The sequence below is a fragment of the Mobula birostris genome, chromosome 31 (assembly GCF_030028105.1).
Source record: "Mobula birostris isolate sMobBir1 chromosome 31, sMobBir1.hap1, whole genome shotgun sequence".
Classification (NCBI taxonomy): Eukaryota; Metazoa; Chordata; class Chondrichthyes; order Myliobatiformes; family Myliobatidae; genus Mobula; species Mobula birostris.
The window spans coordinates 9,154,838-9,175,703 of NC_092400.1; the positions used below are offsets into that span (position 1 = coordinate 9,154,838).

Below are 20,866 nucleotides of genomic sequence, written 5' to 3' on the forward strand. Positions count from 1 at the left end.
CAGATTACCAGTCTAGTGTAACCACTATGGCATAGGGTGGATAGGAATGAAATCGGGCTATCTAATGTGAAAATATACTCTTAAGTGTGACTATACATAGTAACTGTTATGAAATCAGAATCAGGTTTATTATCACCGGCATGTGACGTGAAATGTGACATAAAAATTGATTTTTTATGTGCTGAATAAGTCTTAATTATTACCTCTTAATACTGATGAATGGCAAATCATTATATACGTCATCCAAAAAACACACACACACATCAATGGAGCAAAAACTCTACTGCACATTCACCCTAGTGTCAAAGTCAGTCACAATGCCAAAATCAAAGACCTGACTGGGAACTCAAGACAAGAAGCTGGTTTTAAGTCAGCCTGTTCCACTGAATGTTTCAGTATTTTCTGTTCTAATTACTTACTTTTAAATATATGCTTCACCCACAACCTCAGAGATGTACCACACTTTGCATCAGTGTGAAACTTCCATTTCTCAAAGCAGCCATCCTAATTGCTTCTGATTGACAACTAGCCTAATTCTAGTTCACAGCAAACTAGGAGCTGAACTGAACTATTCGCAAATATATAATACAGATGTGATTAAACGTTTATTATTAATGCCAACAAACCCTGTTTGCTAACAGCACACAAAACAGATGCAATCGTGATCTAATTTGCCTTACCTCCGATGGGCAGTTAAGTCGTCATCCATAATGCTAGCTCCTCTGGGGCATTTCTCATTGGGTATATTTGCTGTGATCAGTGTATGTGCATTAAAACGTAGGTGCCGCACAGGATGTCTGAAATAGTAATTATCAGAATCAAATTTATTTTCACTGACTTTTATGATATATAGTGCAAATATATAAAATTACTATAAAATACAAAGTGAATAGTGCAGGAAAAAGGAGTAGTGAGGTAGTGTTCATTGACTGTCCAGAAATCTAATGGTGGAGAAGATACTATTTCAGAATGATTGAACGTGGGTATTCAGGCTCCTGTACCTCCTCCCAGATGGTAGTAATGTGAAGAGGGCATGTCCCAGATGGTGATGGTCCTTAGTGATTAATGCCACCTTCGTGGGGCAAAGCCTGTTGAATCTGTCTCTGATGATGGGGAGGGTTGTGCCTGTGATGGAGTTAGCCAAGTCTAAAACCCTCTGGAGCCTCTTGTGATTAACGTACAAAAGTTCGTAACCCTTGTAATTGTTCTTTTCAATTGACAGTCAATCAGCAACATATCTTTTCCTTTCAAATGCAAATTAATCATCCATAAATATAATTGCTACATTTTGTGCTATTTAGTTTCTTTACTACTTATTTCTTGTTTTGTTTCACATCATAAACTCTTGCTGCTGCCTCAGGAAAAAAAAACTAAAGCTTTCAAGTTAAAAATACTGCAGTGCTCCGCTCTGCTGACTGGTTTTGTTCAGTGAAGCTTGGAGCAAGAAGGTATCAGAGTTAATTCAATTTCTATCTGTGTAGATCTGATATCAGTCAAACGACAGTGCCAGTCCAACTGCTTACTGAAAGCTCCTGGTCTCGGCGCTCGAACTGTTTTCTCAGTTAACCAATGATTCATTCTCTACATGTATGGACCTCTGCTCATGATACAACTGAGCGATGATGCATGATCGAGTAGACTGCTAATGCACACCAACAAGGTTCAAACATTACAAATGTACTGGAAGCTCCATTGGTTACAGGACCATATCCGAAGCAAGGAAGCAATATTATCAGGAAGAAAGAACAAGAAATTAAGAGGTTGTTGGTTAAGTCCAATCGATAAACTAGAGTACTTAATCCGGGCTAGCACTGTTGAGTAAACATTACAAATGGTACACATGGATTAATAAGATGATATCCTTTAAGTAGAATATCTTGAGTAAGTTTCAAAGAAATGCTCTAAGATTATTCATAAAGGAAGGAAGTTCTTTGTCTTTTGGGATATGAGGTTCATGCAGGAGAGTGGTACTCAAATAGCAGCCATGGTAGAGTAGGCATGAGGGTTCAAATATTTCTGTTTCTTACATTCTCTGTTTGTGTTGTAAACAAACCATAACATTACATATTTAACAGTCAGTGGATGTTAAAAGCAATTTAAAATTTGAGGTCTGTTTTAGGATAAGCACACAAAAATGGAAATTTTCAAAATTTGATAGTGAAAAATAGACCTTCAGAAAACTACAATCAATCTTTGTGGTTTTGGTTGCTCAAATCAAAGCAGCATTTAAATGAACTAATTGTTATAAATGAAATTCTTTTCCTTCCAATTCACAGATACAAGTACCTTCTTTATCATACACAAAAAAATCAGATTTTAAATTCAATAAAATCATACCTAGAATGTATTTCCCAGAGTTTTGTTCCCATTCGCTGTTCCCATACACAAACCAACCCTTCTTCACCACCACTGACAATCTTCCAGTCATCCATCTGCACGCAGGACACACCAAGTTGATGGCCATAGAGAGATATTACGGCTGTGTTTGTCCTTAGGTCATACACTCTCACCCTGAAAGAGAAAATTTGGCGTACATTATATTTTCCAGGGATAAAATCCATTTTCTCTGTAAAATAGTCATTCCTCAATTCTTGACCTTTTGTTAAGAGAATATAGTTCATCTTCATAATATACATAAAGATGAATTATCCCAATAAATTAGGAACCTTAAACTACAATTAATATCACACTAACTGATGACACTTTGTAAAATGTTTTATTGATGTATTAATTTCCTAAAATACCAGCTACACTATTTTATAGAGAACCTCAGTGCTTTAGTGCAAATCACATCTTTCTTAAGCTCTTAAAAAGATACAGTAAAAACGTTTGTGAAATGTGTTAGCTTTCATTAAATGAATTAGTAGTTACTTAATGGTTCAATTTAATATTTGAGAAGGTACACAGTATGTAACCTGAAATTCTTACTCTTCACAGATATCCACGAAGAAGAAAAAAACCGAAGAATGAATGATAGAAGCATCATTAGGTTTGAGCAATCCTACAAAGTGTGCCACCTGAACAATGGTTTAACTGCTGTTCTTTTCACAATCTCGTTCAAGCAGACTGTTGAGAATTAACTGTTCTATTACTATTGACAATGTAAGAGGTATTCATTCTGTTGATGTGAAATGCGTGTTCATTCATAAAAACGCCTCATAAGCCCACTGAAACTAACTAAATCAGATTGGATTTACCATCAACACAAAATGAGTGTTATTAGTTACAAAATAATGAAATGGCCTAAAGCATCCACTAGTTCATGCTACTTATATCAAAGCAATTTGGCGAAGTTTACGTAAAAGCTCATGGTTTTAAGTTTAAATTACAAAGCAAAAATCAAGTTTCCATGGTGAAACATCAGAAGATAGAGTTGTGTACTGTATGTTGTAAATATAGATTTTTAAAAGGAATTTGAAGTACCTTATAATAGATTTAGTCATATAAAAACCCGTGATAATAAAGGAGTGTGATAACTTGAGTATAAAAATATCAGGATCAGGAGGCAGTGAGGGGTGACAAATGAACAGGGCCTTGCACGGGTCATTATTTCAATCATTGCTGTTTTCATTACATATTGATAGTCTAGTCTCTAGACCGAGGTAAATGAGTACAGTTTCAAAGTTTTCTGCAATACATGAGGTGCCAGGGGAGCATTACGGTTGGCATTACTATTACAGCAGGGGCATCACAGTTCAGAGTTTATTTCCAGTGCCACCTGTAAGGAGTTTATACGTTCTCCCCGTGACCGTGTGGGTTTCCTCCAGGTGCTCCGGTTTCCTCCCACAGTCCAAAGATGTACCAGTTGGCAGGTTACTTGTTCATTGTAAACTGCTCATAATTAAACTGGTGTAAAATAGCTGTGTTGCTGGGTGGTGGGGCTTGTTGGGCTGGAAGTACACGTTCTGTGCTGTATCTCTAAAATAAACAAAAGTTTGCAAAATAATATGAAACTAAAGAAAAAAATGGTTTGCTGAAAACAGATAAACAGAAGCAATTTAATGTAGTGAGTACAACTCATCAATCTTGAGGGACAAAATTTGTAGAGACAGTTTATCCCATTGGTTATTTAGTATTTCTTTCTTTGCAGATCTATCTGACTGGCAGAGTTACTGCAACATGTTCTGTTTTAAAAGGTACTATTTTGAGAGGTATGTGAATAGAGGGATTTGGAAACGTAATTTCTGAAATCTTTGAAAGCATAAGTAGAAATTGAAAAAAACACAAAGAATTAGGCTATTTTGTAAATAGTGGCATTCAATGATACAAGTAAGCCAGATTTAACTTTTACTCTGACTGGGATCCAACAGGTAGTTTGCAATGTGCATTATTCTGGGAATCACCCTTTAGAAAGGCTACCAAAGCCCCACAGAAGACACTGAGATTGTTTACCAGAATTATACCAGAGTCTGGAGGGGTCATGTCTTGGAGACAGTTCAGGGAAAGGCCAAAGCTCCACAACAGTGGCATGTTCAAGTAAGGTTTGATGATTCAGAACTCCCACAGCCAACTGGAAGAAATATACTCACAAGTACTCAAACTAGTGAAGTCAGGTCAAAGGTGTGTTTATTGAAAGCTACTCGAGAATATTGATTAAATCTCACGGGTGAGTCAGGAAGCAAGTACACTAACATCTTTAAAATGGGCACAACTACAGAAAAAGGAGGAAACATTTAGACGGTCAGGCAGCATCTGTGAAAAGAGAAATAGAACAGTTGCAACAAAGAGTTTTTGAACTGGAACTCTAACTCCATTTCTCTTTCCACAGATGCTGCCTGATTTCAGCATTTTCTGTTTTATTTCAGATTACCAGCATCCGCAGTTTTGTTTTGATCTTCATGAACAAACCACTGTGGGCAATGTGTCTCTTGTGCACCCGGAATTCCTCTCACACCACAAAGCTAACCGGTTAAATTTGTTGTGTCTCCCTTCATCTGTTAATGTACTATATGGCTATCATTTGCAGAAATTCAGTATCAGAATCAGGTTTAGTACCACTGGCATACATCATGAAATTTGTTGTTTAGTGGCAGCAGTACGTTGCAATACATAATAATAAAAACTATAAATAACAATAAGTACATATAAAAAAAGCTAAATTAAATAAGTAGTGCAAAAGGAGAGGGAAAAATACTATGGTAGTGTTCACGGTCCATTGTCCATTCAGAAATCTGATGGCGGAGGGGAAGAAACAGTTCCTGAAGTGTTGAGCATGCGTCTTCAGGCCTGTATCTCCTCTCTGATGGTAGCAATGAGAAGACGGCATGTCCTGGATGACGGATGCCATCTTTATGAGCGTACAAAAATTACAAGCAATATTGCCTGTAATAATAAAACTGCAAAGACTACCATTCCTAATGCATCAAGAATTACTGTATTTCTAAATGTAGAGGAAGAAATCATTCTGTTACACTGATCAACTGGAAGATATTTATATCTATGATTATAAATATGAACTTAAGCATAAAGTTAACCTAATACATCACCGGAAAATGAGAGAAATTTCAATTTCTACCAATTACACTGGGGAATTTATTCTCAGACATTATGGCAAATTTATAGGTCTAAAGAAAAGCAAGAACGGGCAAGATCTTAAATTGTGTATGCTTGTTTCAATACTTATTATTACTGAAGTACTTAGTCAATTTGAAAAAAAAAACTAATTTCATTTTTAATAATTTTAAATTGTTTCAATATATTTAGGGTGTTCAGATTCCATTTGTCAAAGATGCAAAGGAGTTTTAAAGTTAGGAGCTTTAGAACCTGACATCCATCATTAAGCACCCTCACCTCCTGGGACACGCCAGCTTCTCAGCAGGGAGTAGATACAGCAGCCTGTAGACCCATTCTCAACATTTTAGCAACAGCTTCTTGCCCCCTGTCATCAGATTTCCAAATGGTCCATGAACACTACCTCACTCTTTCTTTTTGCACTATCTACTTATCTTTGTAACTTCCAATAATTTGTTACAGCTGCACTGTACTGCTGCCACAAAACAACAAGTTTCACAACTGATGTCAGTGACAATAAACCTGATTTGGATTCTGTCCAGATGAACTCCGTGAGTGTCTTATACTGGTTCATTCATCTAATTACATCATTTAAGACCACGTCATAATCAAGTCTCTCTACTGAACTAACAAACACAAAATGCTGGAGGAGCCCAGCAGGTCAGGCAGTATCTATAGAGAGGAATAAACCGTTGATGTTTCAGACTAAGACCTTTGGAGACCTGTGTTGATGAAGGGTCTCTTCAGAAATGTCAGTAGTTTGTTCCTCTCCATAGGTGCTGCCTGACCTGCTGAATTCCTCCAGCATTTTGTGTGTGTGTGTGTGTGTGTGTGTGTGTGTGTGTGTGTTTGTGTGTCTGTCTGTCTGTGTGCGTTGCTCCAGATTTCCAGCATCGGCAAAATTTCTTCTATTGTTCACTGCTTGACTCTAACCTTGCCAATTAAATGAAGATAAATTTGGACCAGTGGGAATGCAAGGGGAGAATGCTTGCAGGAAACCCTATTCAAAGTTCAAAGTACATTTATTCTCGAAGTATGTTTACTACATACAGCCCTTGAGATTCATCTTCTTGCAGGCCGCCACAAAACAAAGAAACACACAAAACCCGCACCAGAGACACCGTTTTTCCACACTCAATGTGCGAAAGAAAACGAATAATATAAAACAATAAAAAAGTAAACAAATAACACACAGAATGTGAACGCAAAGTCTCTGAGAGCGAATCCACAGCTGCAGGGCCAATTCAGGACTGAGGCAAGTGAAGCCGGTCCAGGAGCCCGATGGCTGCAGGTCACTGCCACAGAACCAGTTTGTCCTTTGCCCTCAGCCTCAACGCCTTTATCTTTTTAACCTGGTTCGACCAAACATTGGTTCATTTTTCCCTTCTACCTTTCTGGATGAAATGAGAGCTTTATCTTAATGGAATCTCTATTCTTTGGTGACCTGCAGAAAGGTGTCTGTGTGCAACAAAGCTGCCTACAATTCTTTACTGACAGATCACTGCTTCATTAACATCCTCACTACAACACTGTAAGTTTTAATTTTTTTTATTGAGACACAGCACCGAATAGGCCCTTCGAAATGCGCTGCCCAGCAACTCTCGGTTTAACCCTAGTCTAATCACAGGACAATTTACAATGGCCAATTAATCTACCAACCAGTAGGTCTTTGGGCGGTGGGAGGACACCAGAGCACCGAAAGGAAACCCACATGGTCACGGGGAGAACATACAAACTCTGTACAGGCAGCAGCAGGAATTTAACTGTGGTCACTGGTACTGGAAAGTGTGCTAACCACTAGTTGAAACAGTTGGAAAACTTATTCCTCATAAAAATATAGTAAGATGTTCAAAGTTCTGACTAGGGTCTCCATTCAATTACTGCTATTGTTATTTTACGAGTGCAAGTTACCAGGATAATTTTTATACAACACCAGTACTATTTATTCATCTGATTAAACATTCGTGGATTCGGAATTGGCTTGCCTATAGATGTAGCATTTTCTGTCTGGAAGACAGTGTCCAGTGGTGTTCTGCACAGATCTGTTCCAGTCCCCTGCTCTTTGAAATTTTTATAAATGACTTGGATGAGGAAGTGGAAGGGTGGGATAGTGAATCTGCAGATGACATGAAAGTTGGTGGAGTTGTAGATAATGCAGAAGGTTGCCATAGGTTACAGCAGGACATCAACAAGATGCAGAGATGGGCTGAGAAAAGGGTTCCCAACCTGAGGCCCACAGACTCCTTGCTTAATGGTATTGGTCTACGGCATAAAAAGGATTGGGAACTGCTGGGCTGACAAGTAGCAGATGGAGATCAACCTGGGAAGGCATGAAATGACTAACTTTGGACGGTCAGATTTAAAGGCAGAATATAGAGTTAATGGCAGGATTCTTAGCAATGTGGAGGAACAGAGGGATCTTGTGGTTCAATCCAGATATCCCCTGGAGTTATTGCACAAGTTGATAGGGTTGTCAAGAAACTGCGTGGTGTATTGGCCTTTATTAGTCGGGGGATCGAGTTGAAGTGCTGTGGGGTAATGTAACTATACAAATCCCTGCTTACACCGTACTTGGACTAATGTCAACTGTTTACTCTTTTCCATGGATGTTGCCTGACCCGCTGAGTTTCTCCAGCATTTTGTGTGTGTTGCCTTGGAATGTTGTATTCAGTTCTGGTCACCTCATTATAGGAAGGATGTAGAGGAGCAGAGGAGATTTATCTGGATGCTGTCTTGAGATTTATCTGGATGCTGCCTTATGAAGATAGGTTGAGTGAGCCAGGGCTTTTCTCTCTGAGAGTGGGTGAGAGGCTTGACTTGATAGAGGTGTACAAGATCATAAGAGGCATATATCACTTTTTTCCCAGGGCCGAAATGGCTAATACAAGGGACATAATTTAAGGTGATAGGAGGAAAGTATGTGGGGGGTGGGGAGGATGTCAAAGGTACCTTTTTTTTTGCACACACAGAGTGTGGTGGATGCATGGAATGCTCTGCCTATGTGTTGGTAGAGGCAGATACACTAGGCCACTAAAGATATTCTTAGAAAGGCACATGGATGACAGAAAAATAGTGGGCTATGTAGGAGGGAAGGGTTAGATTGATCGTAGAGTATGTTAAAAGGTCAGCACAACATCGTGGGCCAAAGGGTCTGTACTATGCTGTAGTGTTCTATGTTGTATATTCCATGTTCTATGTAAAGGCTGGATGATATATTTTAAAATAAATTCAACTAATTTTTATCAGTCAAAATCACCCTGTTTCAGTACTGTTCCTTTGTTCACTTGGTTATACATAAAAATTTCAATTCATTTATTTCTTGGGATCTTGGCAAAAGAGCTTTACTGTACAACTGACACAGTGAAAACATTAATCCCGTGTCAAGGTCCCACATCTTATTCAACATTCATTCACTCAACACTTCTTTAAAAATAAAGACCCCCCCCTAATTTTTTAAAGTTTATTTTCAATCCATTTCTCATTTTAAATAGCTCTATCTTTGTTTTCATGGGAACATAACTTGAATTAAGCATTTGGAAGAATGTAAATACTCACGAGGTTTCTGAATCAGACAGAAACTTCAGCAGCACTTCTAGCTCCAAAGGATAATCTCAATGCAAACAAACCTGATCCTTCTGGTTTTGCAGGTTCCAGACACAACACATCACCACAAGTTGTTAAATTATGCTTCAGGTTACAGATGAACAACCCTCAAAAGGTTAAACTGGTATAGTTTTGGGTTCAATTAGAGTAAATCCATCCTCCAGAAAGCAGATAAACTTGAATAATTCTTTGAAACCTCCCTTTCATATTCTTCAAAATGGAGGGGCACAGAAAGGAGGAAACTACAGGCCACCTAATTTAACATTATGAATATGTCAAAAACTGCTGAAGATGTTGTGTAGTGTTTAAAAATTTCCAAAATCAACAAGGGAACTCAGATTTGACCAATCCTTTAAGTAAACATCATGTTTTGTGGATAAAGGGAAGTGAGTGGATATACTAAAATTTCCAGAAGCATTTGATAAAGTTCATTGCAAAAAATTAAAGTTCAAGGTGTAAGAAGTGTGAAATTGATCGCAGATTGAATCTCTAACGCAAAACAAAAAATAGACAAAAAACAAGTTTTTCTTATTGGCAATATATTGAAAGCACTGTGCCACAAATATTGGTGCTGGGGCGTCTACATTTTGCATTTTTAAAGTGACTAGAATGAAGGACACTGAATACATGTTTGCTAAGTTTGCTGAAGCCTTAAAGATAGATGGAAAAGTAAATTGTGAAGGGACATAAAATGGCTTCAGTGAGATATAGAGTAAATGACTGTGGGCAAGTTTCAGGGTATAATTTATGAAAAATGTGAAATTGTCCATTTTAATAGGAAAATAGCAGTGTAATCTAGGATTCCTTGTGCATGATTCACAAAGGGTCATTTGGAGGAAAATCAAGTAATTACAAAAGTTAGCACAATGTTATAAGAAATGAACAGAAAAGTAGGGAGGGTATGTTTCAGTTATATACAGCATTCAGGTGAAGATGTGAGGGCATCTAGAACTAGCAATCATTGTCCAAAGATATGGGTTACCCATTTAAGATGGAGTTGAGGCAAATGTGTTTGCCCCAAAGGCTGATGGGCAGTAGAAATTGATTCTTTGAATATTTCGTTTAAGGCAGAGATAGATATTTGATGAGCAAAGGGGCAAGAACATTAGTGTGGGTAGATGGAAATATGAAATAGAGGTTACAGTGAGATCAGCCACAATCTTATTAAATGGTGGGGCAAGTTTGAGGGGCCAAGGGACATACTACTTAGTGTTTATGTGCCAAGCTCCTGAACTTCTGCGCATGGTTACTTAGTCACACTGCTTTTTATTGTATAGCAGAACCCCTTGCACTTCAGTTACAATTTCCTTCTCTATCAGCGTTCTTCAACTTTTGTAGTGCAGGTCTCCGACCTGCAATACAATAACAAACCTCAAAACCAATGGCTATTTTCTTTTAATTCCCTAGAAGCTACTTACAAAATCAAAATGTATTCTCTGCAGGAGAATCAGCATGGGGAAAAGACAATGAGTTTTCATCACAATGCCCAAGCTTTCAGAAACACTCTCATCTGCTAATGCAGAATTAGTATCAATTTAAATACAAAGACAAACAGGAGCTTTTATTATGCATTTTTAAGAATTTGCCAAGTAAAGTGCTCTAGAATTAATCAATCTAAAGTTCATAAAGTAATTTGACAATTAATCAATTATTCTGCAAGCTGCTCCTCAGACACAAATATCCTTTTCTTGGCAGGCAAAACATATCCAAAAATCCGACACCCACCATGGGACAGGGCTGCCAACTGCACCCACAATTTACAACTAAGAGTCGGCTTCTCAGAAGCAAAGAAAAAATCCATTAGACTTTGGACTTGTGCCACAACTCTGCAATATTTGTGTTTCTGTTTCCATTTCTCCACTGTTTATGGATTATCATTTTGAGCAGCTGAGCCAAAAGGACCATCTGAGGAAATCTCTAAAGCACCTGAAACAAGCATCTTTTTGGTGCCTTTAATCAACTAAATGGAATCTGAAATCTGCTCATTGTAGCTTTATCACACGCTACTGTAGCTCCCTATGCACATGTCTGCTTCCTGCCTTTATATAAAATCAGCATTCGGTCTTTAATTTTAAAGTGAGACTTTTCTTTCCAAATTAATTTTATAGACGTAGCAAATAACCTTAACAGCTCTCACTGGAATACCAACTGCATCAAGCAATTCTGCACATACTTACAGTGCAAAATATTTTTAAATACTTCCATTTGCTGATCTTCTTCCTAATAGAAGGACATGTTTTAAATAGCACAATCTAATTTTTTCTATCAAAATACAATTTGTGATTGTGTAGCAGATAATGATTTCATTGGCTGCTATGTACAAATACAATTTAAATCCTTCACCTGCAGTGAATGACAACTTTGATACCATCTTGCACCAGAAATGAGTCCTCTTCAATAGACTCATAGGTATCAAGTTTCCTGTCATCTGCAATTCATACATTTTATGAAAACAAACCACTTCATCAATAAGAGGAAAATGTCACTACTTCTGTGGTAATACTATATATTGTTTTATATAAAAATAATATTCAGCTAGACAACAATGTAGCTGATGGCTCTTGGCAAGGCAGCCTCAGACGCTCATGGTTCTTTCCAAGCAAACTGCTGGCAGGGTTTCTTCTCAATGGAATAGAATTGGTACATTAAGATTCATACTCTCATGGTAAATAAAATGCATTTTTATTCCTGCTCAGTTTTGGCCATTATTTATTGCTCATCAGGAACAGCCCTTGAGAAGTTGAACGGGGATCAACTTTTTGAACCACTTTGTTTTCCATGGTAAAACTATTCCCACTGCCGTGGCAGGAATTCTTAGATTCTGACCTTGCAGCAGAAAAGATGCAAGAGAAATGTACAGTGGATTCCAGTTAATTTGGCCATCCGTTAACTTGGGCAGCTGCTTATTTGGGACAACTGAGAAAGTAGCCAGGATTCCCTTCATTTATTTGGGACACTATGACGCTTAATTGGGACAGGAGACTGTTGCTGAAGTTTTAAACTATCGTCAATCGTGTACACTTGTGTGGCCATCAAACACTAAACAATGCTTAGAGTGAACAGTTGCACGTGCTTGTGTACAAAAAGCAGTGATTTTGTCACTGATAGTTGGCGAGAAATAAACAGTAAGACAACTCAGGACTGGTTTGCTCACTGCGGTTTCAAGCGTTCAGGCTTGGAAATGCCAGAAACAGCTGGCAGTGAAAATGAAAATGTCACTATTTCGACAAGTTCGGAACTACAAAGGATTTGAAGGTGTTGACAATCACCTTGAAAGTTACAATGAAAATGAAGATTTGGATGACTTAATTGTCAAAAATATTGTATGAAGGTCAATCATCTGCACTAGGTTAGGTGCACTGATTTTGTTCATTAACAATCAACCAAAAGAACATGTCTGTGTATACTGGAAGGTTTCCTTCATCAATAATTATTGGGAACTACAGTTCGATAGCACTATATTGTTAGTATTCTAATTTGTTCTGTATTTCATTTAAATACATAATTTGTTACTCAGTTAAATGTTAGTTTGTCTTTTTAAAATGTTTTAGCTACTTCCATGAAACTTTGGCTAATCGGGGCAGCTGTTTAATTGGGCCAAAATGTACTGGTTCTGCTGCGTCCCAATGAACTGGAATTCACGCATTTTCAAATCGGGAAGGTGTAAAGTTCGGGGGGAAACACAGAGATGTTGAAGATTGCTGTCCATATTCTTACTCTACTACTTTGTTGTGATGCTATAAAAATTAATTGACTTGCTGCAGTACAGTCATTAAACCATCCAACTATAATAAGGATTTTTCCAACGTATCATTATTGGACCTGAAGGCAACCTCTGTAATTCCTACCAGCTGTTTGATGCTGTCAACCTTCCCAGCTACCTCAATAGGCTCAAACTTGAAGTACAAGTTATTGACAAACTAGGTCGTTCACCCCATTACTGTAAAGTTAACAAGGATACTGCTTTCCTGAGCCTATACCGATCCTAGCTCTCCTTGACATCTCCATAAGCCTGACTGAAATTATACTAAGTTCAAAGCATCATAAGGTTTCACATGTCTTAGGAAATTGATTTCAATTTCCTCATCATTACGTCAAAATCTCTAATTACTTACAAGGTCTCAGTAACCTTTTCTGGTCATAGATTTGGATGTATATTATATGTTGCACTGATCCCAAGCTGCACCTTATTTGCTCCCCGTTGAGGTATCAACCAGTGTATCTTGCTTCTCTCCCCCTTTTTTCATTAGCCTTCTAAGCACAAGCAGATGATTATTGCAGTTTCATGAAAATAGTGGTTGCCTCCACACCAAACTCTTTTGCTTTTCTTGTCCAACACACAGAAACAACTAGGTGCAACATCTTACATTGTCATCAATGTTCCCTCTGAGGTAGGTGTGTGTGTACGCACGCGCATCGGTCTGTCCAGCTATGTGTTACATGGGCAAATCCTGGTTCATCAAGCTATTTCCTTATTTCACTGCAAATTCATCACCATGGTTTTGGATTGGGAGAAAGGAATTTTATACTGAATGCCGAGGACTACCAGTCTAAAATGTAGAATTGCTTTGGTATGTTTTATACTAGCATTGGAAATTTGTGGACACACAGCAGTCTTTTCCATCTACTATCAGCACAAAAAAGGGCAGCAGGTTAGACCATTTTTAGTCACATATTGTCATAAATGTAGTTTCACATTTAACAAAAAAAATCTATTTCCTTAAAGTAGGAAACTATAGAAAAAGCAAGGTCCGATTATCGTATTCATAAAGAAGGTGCCTTTAAATGGCAAACCTTCCCATTTCTTGTAAAAAAAAAGGCTACTTTATTTCACAGGCTTTAAATTCAAAACGTTAAAAGCACAAAGAAATAAAATAATTTTTTTTTCAGATTCTTATGTTGGCTTTAATTGCTGCACTCTTTACCAATATTGATTTTCAACTGTGAAATATCCTTACTCCCTTAGCACAAGCTGGAAATTTACTTTGAATTCAAAAACCAAGCCTGCTAGCGCTAGATACTAACCCCTCATTACAGACTTATTACTCAAAACTGCTGCATCATCCAGATCACTTTGGCTAACGTTTCCCACTTTTTTCACTATAATCAGCAGTTGTGTCAGCCTCCGTACTGTGAAAAAGACATCTGAACGGAAAATCACCTTGCCACATATTGTGTCTTTCAATGGGTTCATACAAGCGCCTTCCTTTGAATATAGCCTTGCTCAATTTCTACCCACCCTTTTTGCCCTTCTATTCAATGCTTTCTACTTCGTCCAGAGAAGCTTCTTTCAATGCAACAATCACTGCAATGACGTGTGATAAGGTTCTGACTTTCTGAATCATATATATCAAGCAGAGGTTTTTTGTTGAAGTTTGGTAATTAATTCCCATGGCACAATGAAACCAAAAAAAACAAAATTAAATAGCATAGGCAGTATTTTGTAATGGTATATCTAAGCAAGAATAATCCCAGAAGATGCTTTTTGTTAAAATTACAATCCTTCCACTAGTAGTCCCACTTGAGACTATTTAATGAACAAGATCCAGAAATGTAACATAATTCTGCACAGCGAGTAAGACTGATGCAAGCAGATTAATGCTAACAGCATCAATAATTTCCCCCACTAATGATCACAACAGTGAAGCCAAAAATGACACAGCCACATTAGCGTTAACAGGATAAATAATTCCTTTGACTTATTTCCAACACAGTTGAGGCAGATGTGCTTCAAATTTTGAGTACAAGGAGACAGCGTTTAAACAAAAAGCTTGCTCTGAATGCTGAAGTGCATGTAGCACTCTTAGTCCTTGACGAGGTGACGTAATGGCTTTTGTTTTAAATTTTCAGCAACTCAAAACCAGTTCTGCTTTCTTGGAATTGCATAAACTTGACATCAGCATCACACAAGTGCATGTGTAGAAATCGTTGAAGGTGAAGGAAAGTGGAAATTAAAGGTAGAAACTGTTGCTGAACACATACAGGTACATCACAAGAGGTTAGTAATATATTGCTGCTGATCAAACGTACTAGATGTTAACCAAATGGATTAACTCTAAATTAAAACTGCCACCTCTGAATTGGAAATAGGATTACAAGCTCCCAAATGGGATTTTAAACCTTCTATTTAATATGCTAAGTAAGATTCCTCTGAGGGTGGCAGCCCGCATACATTTAAATGGGAAATTAGCAAAGGCTGACCAATACAGGAAGATGTTGGAGAAAGCAGTGGGACATGTGCTTGTAAGGATACAATTCTCAACACTTAAGTGGAAACAAGCCAAAAGGTACATGATGGTTCAGGAGATCTCTCATCCACTGTCTCCAACCTCTGATTATTTCTACCTTCTACCCAGGATCCACAAACCTGACTGTCTGGGTAGGCCCATTGTTTCTGCCTGTTCCTGACCAGCTGAACTCATGTCTGTATGCCTTGAATCCATTTTGTTCCCCTTGGTTCAGTCCCTACCACCTACATCTGTGATATTTAACATGCTTTTGATCATTTCAATCACTTTAAGTTCCCTGGCCCTGATCCTCTCATTATTTTTTTTTAAATGTTCAGTCTGATACAATTCTATCCCCTATTAGTTGGGCCTCAAAGCTCTCTGCTTCTTTCTGGAGAACAGACCTAACCGGTTCCCCTCATCACCAACCTCCTATGTCTGCTGGAACTGGTTCCCATGCTCAACAATTTTTCTTTTGGTTCCTCTCGCTTTCTCTAAACCCAAGGTGTAGCCATGGGCACCCTAATGGGCCCCAGCTATGCCTGCATTTCATTGGCTACACAGAACAGTCCATGTTCAAAGCCTTCACTTGAAACGCTCCCCAACTCTTTCTAAGCTACATCAATACTGCATCAGTGCTGCCTCCTGTACCCATGCTGAACTCTTCAATTTCATCAACATTGCCTCCAACTTTCACCTTGCTTTCAAATGTACTTTCGTCCATCTCTGATACCACTCTTCCCTTTATTGATCTCTGTCTCCATCTCCGGAGTTAGACTATCTACAGATACCTTTTATAAACCTACCAGCTTTCACAGCTACTTGACTATATTGCTCCCACCCTGTCACTTGTAAAAATACCATTTCCATTTCTCAGAATTCCTGCCTCTCCACTTTCTGCAGCAGTTGCTTTCTCTGTGACTCCCTTGTCCACATGTTCCTCCCTACTGATCTTCCTCTTGACATTTAACCCTGCAAGCAGAATAAGTGCTGCACCTCTTCCCTCACTACTATTCAGGATTCCAAGTAATCTCTCCAGCTGAGGCGACACTTCACCTGTAAATCTGTTGAGGTCACTTACTGTATCCAGCAAGACCTCCTCTGCATTGGCGAGACCCAATGTAAATTGAGAGACCACTTCCTCATGCACATTTGCTCTGTCCACCATAAAGGTAGGATTTCACCCATTTCAATTTGACTTCCCATTCCCATGGCCTCTTCTACGACACAATGATATTCCTCTGGGTAGCCCCCTGATGGTGTGAACACTGATTTCTCCAACCTCTGTTAATTTCTCACCTCCTTCCCTTCCTTTTTCCATTCCCCATTCTAGCTCCCCTCTTACAACTTCTCTTCTCTCGTCTATCCATCAGCTCCCTCTGATGTGCCTCCTCATCCCCTTTCTCCCATGATCCCCTGTCCTCTCCTATCAGATTCTTTCTTCATCAGCCCTTTAGCACTTCCACATTTCTTATTTCATTCCCACTCCCCCACCCACCTACCTGGTCCCTCACCTGCATTCACCTATGACCTGCCAGCTTGTACTCCTTCCTCTTCCCCTACATTCTTATTCTGGCTCCCCTCTCCCTCCTTCTTTTCCAGTCAGGATAAAGAGTCTCGACCTGAAATGACGATTGTTTATTCCCCTGCATCAATGCTGCCTGACCTGTGAAGTTCCTCCACTATTTTGTGTGTGTTGTTCTGGCTTTCCAACATCTGCAGAATCTCATGTGTACATGATGATTCTTCCTTCCTTTTAAGTACTAGTATCAAAACTAATTCTGAAATGAATCCATGAGTCTATGAACTGATGGTGGCTTATTGAGTTTGTCAATTTCCAGTTATGTTTCAATGACTAGTCATAACTGAATTTTACAGTGCAATAATGTTCATGTTCAATATTTAATAAAATAATGACATTTATGCCATTTAATAATATTTAACAAAACAATGCATTAAAATGGTGAAGCTAAATTACATCGCTTTTTCCCTGTTGTGAAGGAATTAAAAATTAAGAAATGAAAATTAAACAAATGTTAAGAATTAGTCTTAGATAAGTATTTTCTACATACTTCCTGTCCTTGTTTCCAGTTAAAGCCAGATAAGGAGGACTATCTCTTAAGTTCACGCAGGTGTAATCTCCTGCAGCGTTACCCAGTGTTGCCAAAGGCTGCGCTGTTTGTAGGCAATAAATGTGTACCTAGAAGATAATAAAACTTGTATAATAATAAAATATACCAAAGTAAGACTGACAAGGAACCAGAACAAAATTTAAAATCAGTATGCTTATATACTGCTTCATAAGCATTAATATCTACAGCAACAGAATAAGCATTCACTATTTTAATCTATATTTTCCAATAATTGATGGGTGAAAAATCTAGCAACCTGGCTTTCAAATCTGCCCTTGCAAATAAATATATTGCACTAACATATTAAAAACAAGTGCTTTGTTGGCATTGAATGAACATGATTCTTTTTTCCAAAACAAATAAAACAATACTGTAAAGAATTACATGATGTCAGCTTTGCCAAATGGATAACTGTAAATTACCAATTATTCATAAAATCAAATGAAAAACTTTTTTTTAAAGTATGAATCTCTGGCAATTTATATTTAGCAACTTTTTTCTGCCATTTATGTCATTTTATATAGGTCATAGGATTAGTCCTTCGAATCCATTACAGACTCATTTAATTGATTATTTTCTTTGTTACTTAATGTATTGATTATTGCTGTACTTGGTCAACTCGTCAACATTTTAAGAAGGTCAACAAAAAGAGTTAAGTAATGTTCCCAGGAGCACACGATGGCTTTTGAAACAGTAATGGACTGGCTGCAAGAAGCCACTAAGTGAATAATTCAATTTTCAGTATTCCAGATTAGAAAAATGAGTCACACTATTAGAAACAGATAGCAGAATGCAGGCCAGAATTATGCATAATTACTGTTATATTTTACTAAAAAAATATCAAAATGCATCTGATTACTGCACTTAAAAACGAATAGATTTCCTAGGCAATCCTTTGGTATCATATGTAATCAAAATATAATCTGGAGGCTGCAGAGTTGGGTGACCTCTGGATGAGCATGTCTCATTTCTAAATAGATTTCAAAGCCAATAAATACTCTTGAAATTTTCAGTTCTAGTTTTTGTTTCATACATTTATTATTTGCAACATATAAAGAATAAAGGGGACTAATAAACTAATTTAAAAATTAATCTGTTATAAATCAACAATTACTTGTTCATATATCCTTTTAATTTTATATGGAACAAATATTTATATCATTAAAATTGTTCAAGCACATGAAAAATATTGTAAAAATGTGGCAGTAAGATGTTAAATGGTTAAAAGCAGAAATTCCCAAGAGAGCTTGAATGTAGAAGCCTGTATACAACAACTAAGATCAGATAGAACTGAATGTGACTCTGTGCCTTGATGTAATATTCGTGACTTACAAATATACAGTATACATGGAGGCTCAAACCATAGTTGTTGAGAAAGAGTCAATGTAAGCTAAAAAGGAGATATATTGAATAGATGTAACAAATATTTTCCAGTGATCTAGGCAGTCAAAGACCAAAATCAGCCCAAAAGTTAGACGCAGATCTCTCAGGGTCAAATTAGCAAGTGGTCACAGAAATAAGGGGCATTAGGAATGTGGAGTTCACTTCTGCCAAGAGCAACTAGCTATAGACCAACTGTTAACTTTAAACCAGAAATGACTGATTTACGAGCGCCAGAAGTATTAAGCAATGTGGAGAAAAGGTAGGTATATGGAGTTAGGTCACAGGTCAGCCATGATCTCACTGAATCCCAAAACATACTTTAAAGATTAAATAGCCTACTCCAGTTCCCTTGTTATTATTACAAGGTCACAGAGAGGAGTTATGATCCTTTTACAACTTTTGGATAGGTTAAGTTACATAAGAAAAATTCTACAATTGTATGCAGCAACTAAAGATTTATCTCTACTTTTGTTAAAAGTAACCAGTTTAAAATAAACAAAAGTAAATACTTATGATAAAGAAGAGGGAGAGTTTCAGATAGAATGATGACACTATTCCATGTCATAAACTTAAAAGACCCACGTAGTCATGACAGAAATTTACACTTTAAACAACATGATATCTTAAAATGTGACATAGGGACAACATTTAAAAATGACTAATTTTTTAAATAAAATACAAGGATTGTAGCAGGTGTACTTGAACAACTGGCAAATACATCTGATAGGGATTCTTCATCTGTTTTCTATGACGGCTGAATGCTCTGTTGCAAGTATTGATTGAAGTATTTTGAAGAAATAGGTGGCTCTGACAGCAGACTTTGCTGGAGTCCACCTCAGGAAAACACTGATGCTTCCTGAGATGAGTGTGATCAGTTGAGCAAATCCCCAGGTCAAAAGGGAAGAGGAACACATTTGAGATCTGCCAAATATGCATTCATTGCACCTTACCACAACTTGCCCATCTGTATATCTTTGCCAGCAGGGAGACCACCTAGATCAATGAGGCTTATTTACAAGCACCGTGAAGACAGCCTTCTGACGTCAATCAGAGATTAAATCTGAAGCTAAACCTGGCCATGTGAACATCCAGAAAGAGTCAAAGGCTTGTGTACTGTAGCATTTTAAACTCTACACATTTGTACTTTAAAATTCAGTGCAGAATTTCAATGGGATACTACCATGCACCTGAGCCTTACATCAGCTCATATACTTAATGCGGACAGACTGTAGCAGAGGCCTCCACGTTGTACAAATTCCTCTACAGCTGCAAAATAATTATCTGCCAATGACTGCAATTGAGCCCATGCTCAATCTTAGATAGTCAGGTAATTTCGTCTTTCAATGAAAACCTTCATCTCCCTTAAATCTGACTGATAGTGCCTTATGAGCTTTAAAATAAGCTTCTTCCTTTGAAGCATGTGATCACTTCCAGTATATATAGTAGATATTGGGTACATTAGACTGTAAGTGTTTTTCTCGAACTTGAGGCACGTTTGGTGCTGAGGTTCAATGCCTTACAAAGATTACTTTTTGGGGGTTTTCCCCAGAGGCAGGAAAGTGAGCAGTGCTGCTCAAAACACTCAGGAGTCTTCTGCAGAACGTGAGGAGACATGGGCACCAATGTGTAGAAGAACAGCCCATTGCATGTGTGTGCCTGTTCCCGCAGAACATCAGCACGGATAGTAGTGTGAGATAACAAATCAGGAGCATTGCATGATGGGAGAAACCTGCCTGGGCTTTATAGAGGTTGAATCCAGTCAGCGGCATTGACTTGGAAGGAGTTGAGAGAGCCCAGGAGAATGAAACACCTAGAGCAGTGGTTCCCAAACTTTTATTGAATACTGCTCCTTGGTTCCCAGGCCACATCGGCAGTGCCCGCTCTCCCATTCCAGCCATAAAACTAAAAGGAATTTTGATTCATAACGCACAGTGAAAGAAAATAGGAACTGCAAATTCAAAGCAATGGAATCCATTTAAAGCTACAAATAAAATATTTCTTTATTTGATT

At 37.9% G+C, this 20,866-nt stretch overlaps 1 protein-coding gene across 2 annotated transcripts in view; it reads right to left on the reverse strand.

Annotated features, from left to right (window-relative positions):
• Positions 1-20,866, reverse strand: part of fbxw8 (F-box and WD repeat domain containing 8) — a 140,303-nt gene that overhangs the window by 3,137 nt on the left and 116,300 nt on the right. The window contains exons 8-10 of one of the 2 annotated variants that reach the window (XM_072247615.1): positions 17,414-17,541; positions 2,338-2,511; positions 681-797 (exon numbers count right to left, since the gene is read on the reverse strand). In XM_072247615.1, coding sequence (XP_072103716.1) covers positions 681-797; positions 2,338-2,511; positions 17,414-17,541 — 419 coding nt within the window. Of the gene's footprint in view, positions 1-680; positions 798-2,337; positions 2,512-17,413; positions 17,542-20,866 lie in introns of those variants that run through there. The other variant, XM_072247616.1, reaches the window with a different exon arrangement.